General features: G+C 42.4%; 1 protein-coding gene across 6 annotated transcripts in view; it reads right to left on the reverse strand.

Annotated features, from left to right (window-relative positions):
• Positions 1 to 217: 217 nt before the first annotated feature.
• The window catches only part of GAPVD1 (GTPase activating protein and VPS9 domains 1), a 30,363-nt gene continuing 13,165 nt past the window's right edge, over positions 218 to 17,415 (reverse strand). For 4 of the 6 annotated variants that reach the window (XM_039561925.1, XM_039561929.1, XM_039561927.1 and 1 more), the window contains 19 exons: positions 16,129 to 16,258; positions 15,261 to 15,386; positions 14,302 to 14,475; positions 13,855 to 13,995; positions 13,114 to 13,248; positions 12,425 to 12,544; positions 11,893 to 11,970; positions 11,394 to 11,767; positions 10,800 to 10,887; positions 10,343 to 10,423; positions 9,563 to 9,685; positions 8,940 to 9,069; positions 8,445 to 8,554; positions 7,666 to 7,825; positions 7,179 to 7,366; positions 6,288 to 6,501; positions 5,674 to 5,746; positions 4,633 to 4,830; positions 218 to 3,930 (listed from right to left, as the gene is read on the reverse strand). In XM_039561925.1, the coding sequence (XP_039417859.1) occupies positions 3,790 to 3,930; positions 4,633 to 4,830; positions 5,674 to 5,746; positions 6,288 to 6,501; positions 7,179 to 7,366; positions 7,666 to 7,825; positions 8,445 to 8,554; positions 8,940 to 9,069; positions 9,563 to 9,685; positions 10,343 to 10,423; positions 10,800 to 10,887; positions 11,394 to 11,767; positions 11,893 to 11,970; positions 12,425 to 12,544; positions 13,114 to 13,248; positions 13,855 to 13,995; positions 14,302 to 14,475; positions 15,261 to 15,386; positions 16,129 to 16,258 (2,784 nt within the window). In that variant the 3' untranslated portion in view covers positions 218 to 3,789. The remainder of the gene's footprint in view (positions 3,931 to 4,632; positions 4,831 to 5,673; positions 5,747 to 6,287; positions 6,502 to 7,178; positions 7,367 to 7,665; positions 7,826 to 8,444; positions 8,555 to 8,939; positions 9,070 to 9,562; positions 9,686 to 10,342; positions 10,424 to 10,799; positions 10,888 to 11,393; positions 11,768 to 11,892; positions 11,971 to 12,424; positions 12,545 to 13,113; positions 13,249 to 13,854; positions 13,996 to 14,301; positions 14,476 to 15,260; positions 15,387 to 16,128; positions 16,259 to 17,415) is intronic. The other 2 variants (XM_039561930.1, XM_039561928.1) reach the window with 1 other exon arrangement.

Raw genomic sequence — 17,415 nt, forward strand, 5'->3', positions numbered from 1 at the left:
AAGAGCTCTGTGTCAATGCAGCAGAGCTTCCTCTCTCCTTTACTGGATTTTGGTTCTTTTTTGCCAATGTCCCTTCCCTGTGAGGTGTGAGGATGGAGCAGAGCAGCAATTCCCAACGCAAAACCACACAGAGTTAGTGGGAAGCTGCTCACACTTGCACTGCCATCCCCAGCACAACTGCTGATGGCACTGGAACAAGGCAGAAACGTCAAAGCCAGGTGGTTAAACTGCTCTCCTTTTAATCAGTTTTTACAGAATAATACATTAATAATCACGTTAAGAGACAAGATGGGGTTCCTGTATACAAGATTGTGCAAGCTCGTTAATTTAGATTTATAAAGGCTTTACCAAAGAGGAGAGGCAGTACAAAGCTTTTCAATAGAGGTAAAGCACAATTAAAAGGTACAGAACACACACTACTAACTCAGCAGAGGTTAATTCTCAAGTAGTACAGGCTCAACCACGTCCCCAGCTGTATCCAGACACGAGCATCCTTCCCGCTCCGTTCCCACTGCCTTCCTGCTGCTCCAGCTCTCCAGGCACACTGTGACTCACTCGTGCCAACACACAGTTCTGCTGCCAGCAGCTCTGCCCCCTCTCCTACCCCCTTCCCCCACCCCATTCCCATGGCAGTGAGTTCTCCAATTCTGTGACAATTTGGCTTAACAGAACAAGAACATTTTCAAGCAATACAAACCAACACTGTGCTCACCAGATTCACCCACAGGAAACAGCATCATGTTCGTGGCTTTTTTTCCTGAAGTTTATGGCAGTTACATTCAGCATTTGGTAGTAAAAGGTCTTCAAAACAAAAACTTTTAAACTCAAATCCTTGATAGGCCAGACACATTCTGATTCTCCTTAAAGAGGATTTAATAAACTTTTAAAGAGAAATCTCACTTAGGGGCACAAAGGAATCTCCTAGAGATGAAAAACCCAGCCCTTTCCCTCATCTACCCAAAAAGGAAACCAGCACCTCTGTAACATTCCCAGGCACAGATATGCCATTGCTTAAGTGGCAGCTCCTCAGAACGTGCCAACAATCGGTGCTGAGACAACGACCAAGCCTGAAGTCCCTGACTGTGACCTGTTACCAAGGATCTTTCCTGCTCCACTTGGCCCAAAATGTTCCATTCCTCCTCCAGTGGCTGAAGTAGTTAATTCACAAAAAGCACCGAGATTACAGCAACAGGCCCGTGGCTGGCACCTTTTGGCAGCAGTTCTGGTGCTTTTGGTCCTTTATGCAGTGTCTTTTCACCTTCACTATTGCACATCAAACCTAACAACATCACTTCCTAGACACGGAATTTAGCATTTTAAAACAAAACATTACGGGACACCGGGGAAAACAGTAAAAGGACATTACAGGCAGGTTTTTAATTCTTTGGAAAGCCTAATTCTCTAACTACACCTATCAAGACTATATAAAGGACCTTCAGAGTAGGCTGGAAAAAAGAAGCACAGGACCATCTTGCTACAAAAACTCTCAGCTCACCTGGGGCTCACTGAAACACCTACTGATTTTAAAATAACTAAGTAACATTAAAAAAAAGACTCCAGTTCTTTTAAGTACTTTTCTATGCAGAGAAACCAAGTGATAAAAGCTGTGAAGGAAATGGTTCTTGCCCCTTCCATAAAGGAGAGTGAACCTGAAAGCCCTGATGGTGCTGACCAAACCCTGTGAGCCAGGCCAGCAGAGAGGCAACACAGAGGGTGATCAACACCTCCTATGTCCTTGTGTCTTCTTCAGGGATCCTACAAATACTCTCCTCAACCAATACCCAAACTGCAGAACTTTCAAACATCAGTCTTAACATCTCGGATATTCAAGTAATAATTACGTATTACAGGACACTTCAATAGAGATGAATTTATATTGCTTTTTGATATGATCTGGCCATATCTTCAAGGGCATGTTTGTGCTTTGCTGCTGAGTGTTATTGGTCAGGGCTGTGCTTGCAATATTGAGTTATCTGTTCAGCACCAAAAACCCATCAAGGCTAAAGAACCAGAATATTGCAATGCTACACAGACTGAGTCACCAAGTAAGGCAGATCAGAAGAATTCTGTTTCAACTGAGTATTGCTCCTCCATGAAACTGAGTCTCTAACAGAGGAGAAAGACTATAAATAAAAGGAAAAGGTTACCATCCCACCTTCTCACCTGTGATTAGTTTGGCAAAACTGTTAGACTGAGTTGTATCTGAGAGCCCTAAAAAGGAAGTTTCCTTATTATGCCTTGACAAGTAGCACAGCCAAATCAAGCACTCAGTATTTTACATAAATTGCTCTAATTCCAATTAACCACATGATTTTCCCAAGTACTAGTTGTTTACAGGTTTTAATCATCAAAATGCACACACACAAAATGAACCAATCGTGCTTTGAAAAGAATGTGAGAAAGATTTTGTTTTCTTTACCACTCACAGACACCAAGTCTTACCACATCCCTCTGTCAGAAGTGCAATGAACACTCTGGAAAGAGCAAGAAATAATACTGACATGAAAAAGTTCAATTCTCACTGTCCTTTTTCACTGTATTCAAGCTGAAAAAGAGCAGCAAGTACTTATATACAGCCAACACCCACTGGCCATGCCCCAGACCACTTCACTCATGAAAAACCCATGTGGTGTTGTGCATAAAAACCTCTTTAAATTGGTAACTGTCAGTTTAAGGGGAAGGAGGGGTGAGAAATCTATAAAACACCCTGAACTGATGTCATGATATGTTTCATAAAGAACAGTGTTATATTATTTTAAAATATTTTTTATGAACAGTAAAACTTGCACTGCTGCATAGCAGACAACACGAAGAACATTTAGTAAAAACATTCACTGAACCCCCTGGCATATGTATTTAATGTCACTAATCAAAATATATATTACAGCCCAAGGTTCTGTTAAGGATCTCTGTTTGGGGTTTGTACAGTATACACAATAGCTCAGAAAAAATATTACAGTAAGGTATTTTATTTCTCCTTTTTATATTAGACTTCTCTATTGTAACTTACAGTCCCTCTCCTCTATATATCCAAACCTCTGTAACACCCTAATGCCCTAGCCAAGAAGTGTTCAGCTAGTTAATAAGCCCTATTATAAATTCCAGTTTTAGAAATTTCAGTAATCTTAATTACATCTTAATAAATAGTTCCGTTTGCCCTTTTTAAATCTTAGCCTTTTAAGGAAGTCCTTTTGTCACCAAAACATGGTACGTCACAACCTGTTAGAGGTCAGAGAGGCTTTTGCTTGTTTATTCAAAGGATAGTAAGTCCAAAGATACTTGCAATGCATTAAATATAATTATATAATATTTACACTGTCCTCTCAGATTTTAAATTTAGGTGAAATATAACCGATAACTTTCAGTGTGGCTGGTGTTTTCTTAATAAAAGGTGTATTCAACTAGAAAGTTTACTATGTGGCTGCCCTGATTCCTCTTTTTTCAGTTTTCTGTTAGAAATTAAATGAAGTGAATTATTCATGTGAATAATAATTCAGGAAGAGGAGTGGTGGAGAAAGCATGAAGAATTTTCTGAATGTTTTGAGATTCCAAAATACCTGAAAACTGTGGTCCCTTTTGCAGTGCCAGTATCTAGAGGGGAGAAAAACGCAACCCAAAAAGAAGAGGAAAACCTGTTAAATTAATTAGATTAGTAAAGGTGTGTTTTAAAATGCCTCAATTCTGTACAGTATTTTACAAGGAAAGTCTTTTCTTCAGCTTTTGCAGCTGTTGTACATTCTTAGAAGCTCCTCTCCTGCTCACAGTCTGCCCGTGCCTGTGCTGTGCAAGCTACTTGCGGTCATCGATAGTTTTGATGAATTCCACGGCTGCCGTGAACTGCATCCACCAGTACGACTCCTCTCCGGACAAGCAGTTGGCATAGAAACTGCTGATGTACTGCACAGTGGACAGCAGGCAAGGGGGGTTTGCCTGGGGGTGGACAAGAGAGAGGTACTCACAGCTTCTTTGCAAAGCTCAACATCAACAAACACCGCAAGATACAGAACAGAAACACAATTCCCTTTGCGCAGTGATCCTCATCCTACAGAGTATGTAACCTACCTGCAGGGTAGGGACTGTTTATCCTCACCAGCCCCATTTCACACGCTCAGGAGGCATCAGGTTTGATGAAAGGAACACTTTTCCAACAAGGAAAAATGACTAGCAGGCAAAGAGAAAGAAGGGGAATGCTGGCAGAAACTGTGAAGGTCATCAGGACCTCAACACACGTAAAACCTGTTGTTTCAGCATCTTACACGTCAGACCATTCTCCACTCATGCCAAAAAAGACCAGCAACACAACCCAAGTCAGTCCTGGTGTGGATCTTGGTCCTGAGAGGACAGCATGAAGCAGGCACAGATGACAGATGTTGGTGGACATGCCTCAAACAAACTCTACTCCACACACAACATCTGCACCCCAGTTTCCTTGGTTCCAAATGCGAAGTTCGCTTGGATTCAAAAACCTAACTGTGACCACATTTCTGACATTCCCATTCAAATCCTGCTGAATCAGACCTGGGTTTGGGCCTGGACAGCTTCCCATGACCCACAGGCATTATTTCTCCTCCTAAATTTGTTTGTTGATTACAAGAATTAACTGGGGTTTGTGATCTCTGCAAAAGAACTCACCTTTATGAGGACAAAGACCAGAACAGGAACAAAATCATCTGCCCCAGGTACCGAATCCTCGTTGGCCAGACTGAGCAGGTTCATGATGGTGGAGCACATCCTCAGGATACACTGCACCTTGTCCCGGGGGGTTTTGTAGGCGCTTATTGTGCGGATCTCGGACTGCGCCGATGGCCATGGTGCCTCCCGGAGATACACCTGGGGAGAAACCAACCCAGTCCTCATTTGGCCAAGCTACTGCTGTGCACCACAGAGGAGCTGCAGTACCAGAGGCTCACAGGCTCTGGAGAAATGGGAAGCTTTAAGGCAAGATGAATTCAAACTGAAAGAAGGGAGATTTAAGTTATATATATGGAAGAAATTCTTCCCTGTGAGGGGGGCAAGGCCCTGGCACAGGGTGCCCGGAGAAGCTGTGGCTGCCCCACCTCTGGAAGCCTCCAAGACCAGGATGGATGGAGCCCTGAGCACCCTGGTCTGTGGAAGGTGTCTCTGCCCATGGCAGGGGGTGGGACAAGGTGAGCTTTAGGGGCCTTTCCCACCCAACGCACTCTGAGTCTGCAATTTGGAGATGGCTACGTTACACTCACAGTGAAGGTGGCTTCCTCATGGGTTGTAAAAACACTGTAAGGAGCCAGTACTCTGTGGGCAACTCACAAAATTAGCTTGTTCTTCTTCATGACTTGCTCAGAACCCTGTTCCAGATGAAGGCAGAGCCATAGGTGCTCTCTTCCTCACCAGCAGCTTTGTGAACACTCACACTTCACGTGTGAACTGAGAACTAGGCAGCCGCAGACATGCAGCCCCTGACAGACCCCCTGAGCCCACCAACCTGCTTTTTGTTACCCTAATAGCCAGGAGAAAAATGAAAGTGCTGGGTAAATGGAAGACACATGGGTACAGTGTATTTTTCCTGCAGGATACTTCAGCTGTCAAAGACAGCAAAGCAACCCTTCTAAGTGTCAAACAGAACAATCCTCTCCCCGTCACAGTCCCAGTCCAAACCCCAACACACATACAGAAGCAAAGGAAAGGAGTTGTTACCTCAGGTATCTGAAGTGCCTTGTGGTTTGCAGTCACTACTTTGGATAACCTCTGTATGTGCTCATGAAGGACCCTGAAAACACAAAAAATAAAAGTAAGCAGCAGCCAGCCAGCTGGGGATTCCCACCTGTTTTATGTTTGATAGGACCAGAAAGATCTTCAGGAATGTGGCCCTACAGATGATGGACACCAGGTCAGTGAAGATGCAGAGGATTGTTCTGTACAGCCAAGAACAACCATGCATCCTCTAGAGCATCCCAACAGCATCTGTTCTAAACCACAGAAACCCCAAATCCACGGAAAATACTGAGTCAAAGCAGAAAATGGACGAGGTCCAGTCCTGAAACAGGTTTTGATCATTCTCTCAGCACACACACTTGCAGACCTGACAGTCTGCATCCCAAATTTTACAACTTTATTCTGCTCTAGCAGTTTGTTGCAAACACATTTGCACATGATGCTAAAAGCCCTTCCTTGTTCTTTTACAAAATGTTCTGAACAAAAACATGAGTTTGTGTGGCTGACTCAGACAAGCCTGTCACAGGAGGGCTGCACAGCTTCCACTGCACCAACTGCAAAAGAGAAAACAAATCCTTTGAATTCCATTAACTCACTGGTCACGCAAAATATCTCCATCCTGATTAGGGTAGAAGGCGAGTTTGAAAATGCGATTCATCACACTGCGCTCTATGGCTAATTGTGCATCCTGGAGCTGCTCCTCGCTGGCGTTCTGCCATATGGCATCCTGAGCCATAGCCCCGTACAGGAACTGGAGAAAGTCCTCTACTTGGGCTGTTTTATCATCTGCTGCTGTGAGTTTCTGGAAATCTGATAAAAAGGAGGAAGAGAGAAAACATTCACTTAAGTAAAAAAAAATATTCTTTCTGATAGGTTTTTCAGGCACATTTAATATGCAGCACTATATGCTCCAGGAGCAAGAATTGACTCCAAATTCCTTAGGTGCTTCATTTAGTCAGGTATGTGCATAGAGAACACAGAACCAGTTTCGTATAAGTGGCTGTTTTGAGTTTCTTGGTGCCACTATCTCTTATGCTGTGATATTTTTGAATCTTTGAGTCACTTGATTCACACTATTACTATCCCCCATATCTTCTAAGGTGCAACCTTAGGTTCTAGACTAAGAACTGAATGCTGCAACTTAGTTTATCATGTATCAGTAGATACAAAAAATCATTAATAGTATTCATGCTTCTGCCATGGGGCAGATAATGTGATTTAGCAGAATTTCTTTGGCCAAGTAAGGTCAAATTACCTTCATTCTCTCAGCCCATGAAAAATGCAGACAATTGCCATGGCTTAGCTGCTACAACATACTGTAAAGTCACAGTAATCTGTCTCTTTAGCCATTAATTCACCATCTAAAATTAAAATCATTTTAGGAATCTACTACTCAGATCAAAAGACATATTTTAAAACATTAACCCAAGTCAGCATCTAAATATGGAGTAAAGGAATATAAACACTTTGGTCTGCATTAATCTTACCTTGAATGAACTCCCTTATTTTCTTTTCCTTGCTCTCCAGCAGTAACCTCACACACACTGTAGTGAAGTATCTGTTGGCCACTTCTTTATCTCGCAGGACTCTCTGTAACAGCCTCTCCAGGTGCGCCTGTGTCGTCTGCAGGCCTTGGCGACAGCGAGTTAAATACGCAATATATGGAGCTCTTTTCCTAAAGCAAAGAGGGTTCTACATCAGGTTGTTAATAACAGCAGAGGCTAATAGCTTTACAGACTGCTGAGTCATACTGCAAAGGATTCTTCAACTTCTTGCTTTTGAAACAAAACAATGCCTGAATTCGGAAGTTTGCCTCACATGGGTGAGACAATTGCATTGTTTTGTGGGGAAGCAGAGATGCAATAACCTGGTTTGGTTAAGTACAATTTAAAACAAAAGGGATCTTCCCAATCTGCTAGAGAATAAATACATGAATTTGGGAACCCATTGCTAACGAGACACTGGACAAGCTACCTGTAGTCCTCTGCAATGGACGCCAGCAGCTTCCGGCAGGTCCGGTTGTCGAAGCGGCTCACGCAGCGCATCGTCTCCTGCAGCTGCGCCATCAGGTTCTTGTCCTGCAGGTTGATGGCTTCAGCCAGCTGAACTTTCAAGAAGCACACAATTTCATTATCTAATAAAGAACAAAGGAAAAATATTAAGGAAAAGAAACGTAGGCACAATGAAAATAAAGTATTTTTGAATATGGGAAACACATTGATGGTTTAAAATAAAACTTCTGTACATTAGGCAATAAATGTTATTTCAGAACAATTTAATAAGCCTTTTTGAATTTTCCAGGTCTCAGAGGATAAGCTTCCACATCACTATCGTATCTAGCATTCAGAACCATTCTGAAATGTGAAGAGGACCAGATAAGGTGACAGATTCACCTGTCTGCAAATAAACCTAGAGTGAATGAAGGGACACAACACAACACATTTATACTAAGTCAACATAAAGACCCAGTAAATCATTCAAGTAGCACAACTCCCAAAAGCACATGTATTTTGAGAGTCTATTCTATAGCTTCAGGCTCTACCCACACTGTATCTGTGATATTTCATGACAAAAAAATCTTAGACCAGGTTGAGATGGCAGGTTTGTCTGTGGAGTAAGAATGAAAACATTCTGGGGGCAAAAGGCAGCCTGTGCCCTCAATATCTGTGGCAGAGAAGGGACCATAAATGGTGCAGTACAAGTGCCATTGCACGGGGACAAGGAGAGACACACACACAGTGCAAAGCCTTTACCTTCGGGGTCTGTGTGGTCTGGGAGACCATTCCTTGTTGAATGTGTCAGCATCGGGAGGGCAACAGAATCTGCTGAACAAAGAGCCAATCTCAATTTCTTCTTTGCATCCCTTAAAGAGGAAAAATATTTTCTTAACACAGTTGATGAGAGGTCTGCTTCTTCAATAAGAAGTCTCTACTCTCTTTTTTATTTAATACTGCCTAGAAGTTATTTAACATCATTTTAATACACAACATTGTCAAGACTTTAGAATATCAGTTCTTTTGATCCAGCACCATTGTCAAAGGGATTTTCCTAAACACTGAACTGCTTTGTCCTCTCAGGTTATAAAATCCCTCTTCATCAGTGGAAATATGACAGTTTGAGATGCTTACAACTAAAAGCACATAAAAGTTTACAATGAATCTATATTAAGATTCTTGTGGGAACCAATCACACAGCTTCAGTTCTTAATTCTACTTTGTGGGTAAGACAAAACCTGCAAATATATTTACCTATAGGAGAAAGCAGAACTTTGTGGCTGTGCTACTTGACTTGCAGAGTCTGGGAGGTCATCTGCAGACATGTTCTGCAAAGCCTCATCCCGTGGGGAGTCATGCATGCTCTCACCATCCCCAATTGCCTCTGTGGAAACGAAAAACACATTACACCTGAAGAGAGGAGTCAAAAGAAGGAACCAGACTAATTGTCTGCTCGTTATTCTAAGGTCAGGGAGAGAATGGAGACAGCAAATAAACCAGCTTGTTCTGGATATATGAAAAAAGAGTATTAAAACATACAACCTAGAAGCTCCTAAGAAGAAACTCCAAAAGCTTTGGAGAGCAATACACTTCTTCAGTGCCATTTAAAACAAAACAAATCAAAAAACTGGTAGGAGGAGATGTGCTATCAACAACCAGCTCCCTCAATGGCAATATGAAAGAGCTGTCCTTGGGAATACTGATTTAATTCCCAGCCTTTGAGGGACTGTCCCACAGATTATTTGACAAAAACATTCCTTGTTCAGAGGTCACACTGTTCAGCTGCTAATACCAACATTGGTCTAGAATACCAAAGTGTTTTTATCTTTAAGGAGGAGAAACTATGTTGGTGGTGATTACAAAAGCCAGGTTCTCACCTGCACTGTCGTAGTTCACTATGGCTCCTTCACTAGGACTTGTTCTCTTGATTGCATTCCTGTATTTGTCCAGAATGTCCTCAGCAGCTTGTGCCTGTGCACTGAGCCTTGGGCTGGGATCATCTGAAAGGACCATAAAAAACAGCAGGAGTTACCCTGGTGTTGGGCCAACTGAAAGCAAATACAAAAACTTAAGCCTACACATTTGGACTCTGTTTTTAGCCAGATCAAAGAAAGAGATGCTTGCGTCCCACGTAGCCCAAATTCAAATGTATTAATAAAGTCTGAAGCAAACCAGAAGACAAACAGTACAATCAAAGTGAACAAATGAAGTCAGATCCTGAGCAGATCCTCAGCACATTTATACTGCATACACAAATGGTTCTTGGATATTTGAAGACTTCTAGAAAGGATCAGGCAAACAGAAAACAAAACACCCAGGTTCAAACCATGTTTAATTTAACACTGAAGTAACTATTACAGGACTGTGTGTACAGCTATCCTTACAGCTCAGCTGTGACAAGGACAGGAGCTTCATAATGGGGGGGGGGGAAGTGAGGACTTGAGCTGAGATTCCACTACATGCACAGACAGACAAGTGACAACTTAAAAACAGCCTTCAAGTCAGGAAATCCTATCTATTTTCTTATTCAAAATGTCAGTTCTGAACATGAACTACAACAGCACATACCTGTCTGTCAATAGCTACCTGGTGGGCACTCTGGAACTCCAGGAGGCATGTTCTGAGAGAAAATTACTGGGATGATGTTACTCACATACCTTGAAGTGTTGCGTATCTGTCAGGCACCATGTCATCTTTGTCTTTTTCTTGTTTTTCTTTCTTCCTAAATGGAATTGGAGCTGAAAATGCAAGGAACCTCGTCAAAGACTACTCTGAGATAATGGCCAAATAGCAGAAACTTTAAGGAAGTGGCTAATGCAGAAAATTTTCATCAAATCAACTTCCATAAAAGCATAAGCTTATCCATGGGGTAGAGCAGAACTGTACTGTCATCACCTATAGCCAGCTCCACCTTTAACAGACATGAGGTCAGGCAGAACAGTTTTGCCTTTGAGGTACAGCACACTCTAGGGAAGTACTAGCCATGGGAGTCAGGTAGCTTCCCGTTTCTATTTACATATTTATTTATACTTTAGCCATAAAAGTGACTAAAGATATAATAAAGGCAGTGTGAACTCTGACTGAAGTACCAAACCCAGACAGACATGATCCTACCTTTGGGCATGGCAGACACAAAACGTTTTCTCCACCAGGGCTTGTTCCTGTCAGACTTCTCATCATCACTGTCTTTCCGTTCCTCAATCTGCGGAAGGGCAGAGTCTACATCTGAGCATTTACCAAATCAAGTGTAAAGAGAAAATTTCTCCTTCACATCAGCTTTTGCTACACTGACTGTAAAAACAGAACTACAGCAGAGCACAGAGAGCAGATTAAGTCAGAAATATCTCTTCTAAAGAGGGTATCCTGCAAAAGCAAACCCATAGTCATAAAGAATCTTAGATTTCACTTATTTCTTTTTTAAAGAAAATTAATTCTCAGGCTGCTGCAGTTTAACAGTACAATGAATCTGTTTCTGAAGTACCACCAAATCCAGTAAACCTCATCCAGTAAATTCAAGAGAAGCCAGATCCACTTAAGCCACTCTGAACATCTGTTTTATCTTATAAAACATTACTGGCCAATGTTTAAAGGGTAACAAACGTGTTGTAATTCCTTGGCTAAAGACATTTAATTCCGGCCTTCTGGCATTACAAGTATAGTTAAAGTGGGCACGAGAGATAAAATTACAATGATAAACAGAAGGCTCACCTCTCCCCTGGAGGAGTCCTTGCTGGGAGATGACGATGAGGACTGAGAGGCGGCCGCCAGCACCGCTGCCCCGGCACTGCTGGAGGCCATGGGCAGCTCCCTCTCCTCATTCCCAGGACGTCTGTTCCACCCAGGATCACTCATAGGCCTCCGCACTGAGGACACAATGTCTGAACTCCTGCTGCGGACCAGCCTCTCCGGGTACGAATGTCTCTGCTTGAAGGCTTCCAGGTCAGTTGGAATTAAAGCATGAGACCCAAAGTTTGGCAGTCGGGCCTCGTTACCTCCCACGGCTCCTTCCAAGATGGGTGGATCTGGAGGTGGATGAGAGGGTCTTGCATAGTGCACTTTAGGCCTTACTACAGCTGACACACCTGTGGTCACAAGCAGAAAAGAAGTCACACACATTTCTTTTAATATTATTCCAAATTACCTGGTACTAACATAGAAGCATCGAAAATGCCTATTTTTAAAACAAAGTTTAATCTTTATAACTCACCCTCATTTGAGGACAGAGGGTCAAACAATGCAAGCAAAGAATCTGTCTGAGAAGGGGGAGATGTCAGCTGACTGGCTCCTGAAATACAGAGAGAACAAAGTTAGTGCCATGCCAAAACTGCCTCCAACATGAGAGACACTGGAAAAACAAGCCTCAGCAACAAAAGGTTACAAAACTTATACTGCAAAGTATTTGTAAAGATATTCCTGTACGGAAAGATCTCTGTAGTACATTGAAATGATCAAAGAATTACATCACAAAAAGTGGGGAATTCTTGAGGAGCAGCCCAGTTCCAAAATGCAAGAGGACAGTCAATGTCATCAAACCGAATTAGGAATCTTAGATCTAGTACTCAAGCTCTAGTACGGCAAAGCAGTAGACTGGAGTCTCTTTGTCAAACAAACACAGTACTGGCAAATAAGGAAAATATTAAGCTTAGTCACCAGCACTTTGAAATTGGGAGAAATTGTAAAATTTATGGATTCCATAAATGTCACTTGTGTTTATCAGCGATTCCAGATAACTAACTTACCATGGGCTGTTTCATCCATGTCGGGACTTGTTACAGAATCTTTTCCCCCAAAGTCAGAGCTACATTCAGACCTGAGATCCTCAATCTTGTTAGGAATATCTTCAGATGTTGCACTAATACCTTACACATAACAAAAGAAGCATCTGTAATAGTCTTTCAGAGAGCAAGGAAGCAAAAATCCTGAGGCTGTTAAAATGTTTGATGGACAGTGAATAATCAAGTTCTAACTCACAGTAGCACCTACAGACACCACGAATTTCTATACTGCTGAAATAACAGTTTATTTCTGCTCTACATCTTCAAAAGTGTTATCCTAGCCATGAATACACTCTGACAAGGGGCATTAGAAAGACACTCCACTCTTGTATACCTTGCAGAAAATTAAGAACTAGAGCTATGACTGACTTAAATAAAACAAGTTGTGATAATAAAACTAAATGCAAGAAAGTTTGGAGTTTCTTCCAAAGCAACACTCCTCTGCTAACCACTGCTATTGCAACACAGGGCATTCACCTCTCTGCTGCCTTTTAAATTTCTTCTGTGAGGTGAACAAACAATCACTGCTTTGAAAATTCCAGAATGAGTACAGGATGTTATTTTATGAGTGATGTATAAATCAAGCACGTGCAGCAAAGTGAGTGCTGACCATGCTGTGATAGAGCAGCGTTTTCAGAGACAGTTCCACACACCTGATACAACACTCAGGCCGGGAGTGCTGGGCCGAGAGCTGACCTCCCTCACATCTGTGTCATCAGATGTGCTACCCAGCCCAGAGCAGCTCTCCAGTTCTTGGAGTCTTTCCTCCTGTTTTAAGTCTGGAGCCTCTACAAAAGGGAGAAAATGGAGAGTAGAGAGAGAAAGTATCATTACTCAATGCCATGCTCCCTAAACATTCACAAGCAGAAGGAAGGGGGGGTGTTGATTTAGTGTATCAAGTTTTAAGGTAACTCAACCACTCCAGCAAGAGTTTTCTTATATCCTTTGGTACCGAAGGCAGGACTCTGCACAGACAGCAATGCTCTGTCTGCACAGGCATGCTAAGGAGTGTTTACTGTTTTAAGTGTTGTATTTCTTAGACAACAGGATACAGTCACATCTTCACTAACCAAAGTAAACCGTGGTCCTGGATAGCTTCTACTCAACACCACAGGGAAGGAAAGCAAGCACAAGTTTGCTTTGCAAACCCTTCTCTTCCCCTTCAGAGCTTAAGAATTTCTTAAGTAACAGAAGTCTCTCCCAAGGCTTTCCATCTTCTTTCTGCCTAGGAACATTTTGTCCTTTTAATTCTGGAAGTATTCACAAAAACTAACTTAATCCTAGGACAGTAATTTCTTGAAGAAAGAGGAAGAGGCCGTTGTTTTGCATTCTATGCCTCTGGAAGAGTCTTAGAATCATGCTAAAGAAATAAGCAAAAACTGCCCGATTCTGACCTGAATCACTTGGTAATACTTCCACACTCCACGCCTCACTTGTGGTTTCTGATATGGTTGAACCTGTGCAGGGATCAAGCAACACGGATCCTGAACCTGGCAAACACAGCAAGCTGCCTAGCATGTTCTCTGCAGCTGCACCTGCAAAAGTAAAGCCGGAGCGTATGGCTAGAGCTGGGCCTGGGGAGTCAGCTCTAGAGAGAAAAGTAAGAACACATCTTAAGTGTCCTTAATAAAGCAATCAGGAAACACAACGTTGAAAAGAAACAAGTAACTAAGAACAGTCCAGGTCATGCACACAAAAGTCCTCCTACAGCAAATCTCCAGTTGAATCCGTGGAAATGCCCCTGTTGAGGAAAGGAGGAGGAGGAGGAGGAGGAGGAGGAGGAAGGCTCTGCAGCCTCGGTTCCAGAGCAGCACAGGACCTACCCAGAGCACAGCCGTTACCTGCGATTTCCTGCAGCCGGTCCTCGTCGATGTTGGGGTCGAAGTCGCTTCCCAAGACATCTGTACTCCAGGTTTCGCTCACAGTTTCTGATATATCTCTGTCATCAGTCAAACCCATCATGTCACGGATTTCAAACTTACGGAGCTTGTCATCCAGATTATCCTGAGTGGTGGCTGTGGAAAAATAAACAGGTCTCGATTTTCTGAAAGGCTTCTCCAATTACTTCGGATTGAAAACCTGTAAGAGTACATTAGGAAAAAAATTCCGAGCAAATAACCCCCTTCTTCTGTCAGGTAAGGCAGTGGTTTAAAGGAAGAACACATTTGTGACATAAGAAGAAAAATCTGGAAGTTCACACGGTGACCTATCAACTAAATTGACCGAAAAAATAAATTAAATGTAGTGCTACAAAGACACTGATACAATTCCTGTAGAGGAACAACTGATTACAGAAAAGCTGAGGCCTCCAGAGACCATTCCAGCCCAAACCCCCTGCCCTGGTCAGGGACAGCAGGTTGCTCACGATCATGTCGAGTCATATTTTGAGTATCTCCAGGCTGGAGACACCACAACCTCTGGGCAATCTGTTCAGTGTTTGACAAATGGATATTAAACAGAAAATTGTCCAGATGCTTCCAGACTACTTCAATCCAGATCACCCTGCTCCTGAAGGGAAAAGCTTGATATCAAGCAAAACCTTAAAAGCAGTTTCCTATAAAGGAATTAAGCCTCAAAATTCCAGACAATTTCCTTTTCCTAACAACAGACTAAAACCAATATTTCTTGGGAGAAAGAAAACCCCAAACCAAACCCACAAATAAATACAAGAGCGATTGCACAAGGAAAATTTCTACTTTTTTTTCCCCTGAATTAGTCAATTTTGCAATCTCTTTCCACAATACTTTGGCTTTAGCATCTACAGCACCTCAGGCACTTGTGAGAGAGAACTGGCACCTGCCTTGCTCGTGCTCCAGCAGCTGCAGAGCCTCAACGCCGTTGCTCCCGGAGGGGCCCGCGCCGAGCTCCGACACCGACTCCCCTTCCAGATCCAGAGATGACACAGAGTTGGAGCGATTGGAAGGGCCTGGGAAAACAGATTTTACCTTAAAACTAATTTGAATAACAGTTCCTAAATATACGGCATTAACAATGCAGGACACAAAAGCTCATGAGAAAAATTACAAGAAATGAAGTAGCAGTTCCAACACAAAATACTGACTCTCACCACTACTGTACTTAGCTGTAACTAAAAAGCCAATAAAGTCTTTGCCTTTAGTTTATTTACTTGCACATGAATTTGTTTTCTTATTTTGAGGAGACAGCAAAAACAAAGTTATGGAAGTTAAACAAAATAATGCAGAAGATGCAAACCTCTTCCATCCCATAGACACCTGTGTTTTGTTATGTCAGAGATTCATATAAAGGAGTTGTGCAGAAACTATTCTGAGATATGTAACAGCTCATTAAAACACGATGAAAAATAAGTCTGAGAAGTCCAAGTTTAGAGCTAAGTTAGATTATCTTAATAACTAGTACTGCACTTAAGTTTCAAAAAAAAAAAAACCCCTCTATTTTCTCTTTCTAAATACACTTAGTTTTTCTCTTCCTAGTTCTCAGACTCAGTTATGCCTTTGTAGGTCAAAATTTAGCTCCAGGCTTTATTCTCTGAACAACTAAGAGAGAAGACAGGCTCTCAGAGTGAAATAGCACAGCCTTCAAAACAGCAAAGACAAGATGCTGTATTTAACACACCTTCCTTTTAGAGTTAAGGGGTGAAAAAAACCAAAGAGCAACAAAACTTCTTCAAGACTTAAACAGCCCTTCACCTTCAGATATTCCTTCCAGATTATCACTGCAGAGGGAAAAGCGCAAGGTTTTATCAGGTTTACCATGGAGTTTGTTCTCGTCGATGGGGACATCTCCCTGCCCGCCATCTGCAAGCTGCATATTTAACACCTGGAGAGTGGGAGAAAGAAACAAGACTTCATTAAAATAATCTATTTTTCAGATAATTAAATAGCAAATAAAACACTGGAGGCATGTTTTTGAATTGTTAATGGAACAACCAAATTTCTAACATTCTGTTTGAAAAAAGACAGCAACCTCCCAAGTCAGAGCCTGGGGAGAATGCAAGGAACCACCCCGTGGACATCAGGCATGTCCTGATAACAACAGAGCCACAGCTCCTGATGTCATGAAGATTTTTGCCTTTTCTTTTATACCCCTGTTATACCTTTTTACAGCTTCTGTATTCCTAGTGCTTTTTGCCTACATTCTTGGACTTGTTTGTTAAGCTAAGAGACTCAACATTTTAGAAACTTCGTAGCTGGGGATCAGTGTGCCCCAGACCCCAAGGTCCTCTCCAGAACATATTCTGTAAACCAAGATAGAACCATCCAGGGGAAGGTTCCTTGGGGAGGGGGGGCTCACTTGAGCCTCTCATTGGGGAATCTTTGATAGATATGCTAATTAGTAAAGCCTATAATGTTATACCCAATGTTGGGGGGGACACAGGAAGAAAGAAGAAAGACAGAGACACAGGGAGAGACTCGGTGGGGTACATCTTGATGCATATGACCTGGACGTGTACACCTAAGGATCCTTAAAAATAAATACCAAGGTAAAATCCCTTTTCCCCTTCTAACCGTGTATGCCTCTTGATTTTAAGACCAGGAAAAGGCATCACTCCCTTATCACCCCACAGAGCAGTGCAATATGGAAAGGATCTGCACGAGGCTGCCAAAGGAGATAATCCCAACCACCAGGCTGGAGAAAGAAAAGGCTGGAACACCAGCCCTGCCCTAGGAACAGTCTGCAGGCACTGATGGCACTGTGAGCTCAGCTCTGCCCTCACAAGAACCTGGGCCTGTGCCTTTCATAAGCTGCCAAATGCATCAGGATCAGTGCTCCAGTTCTGTCATTCACCTGTGTTCCTGGATCCAAAGGACAGGGTGTGCAGAGACACAGTTTCTTCAGGCTCAGAAGCAATAGCCCAAGTTCACTCTTAAGCTTCTTAAGTGAGGGAAAAACCCCACCTAACAAAGGCAAATTTGAATGCTACAACCCCCAAGTTCAGTAACACGGAGTAAGGATTTTAATTCCCATTCTGGATT

This window comes from Corvus cornix, chromosome 17 (assembly GCF_000738735.6).
Source record: "Corvus cornix cornix isolate S_Up_H32 chromosome 17, ASM73873v5, whole genome shotgun sequence".
NCBI lineage: Eukaryota > Metazoa > Chordata > Aves > Passeriformes > Corvidae > Corvus > Corvus cornix.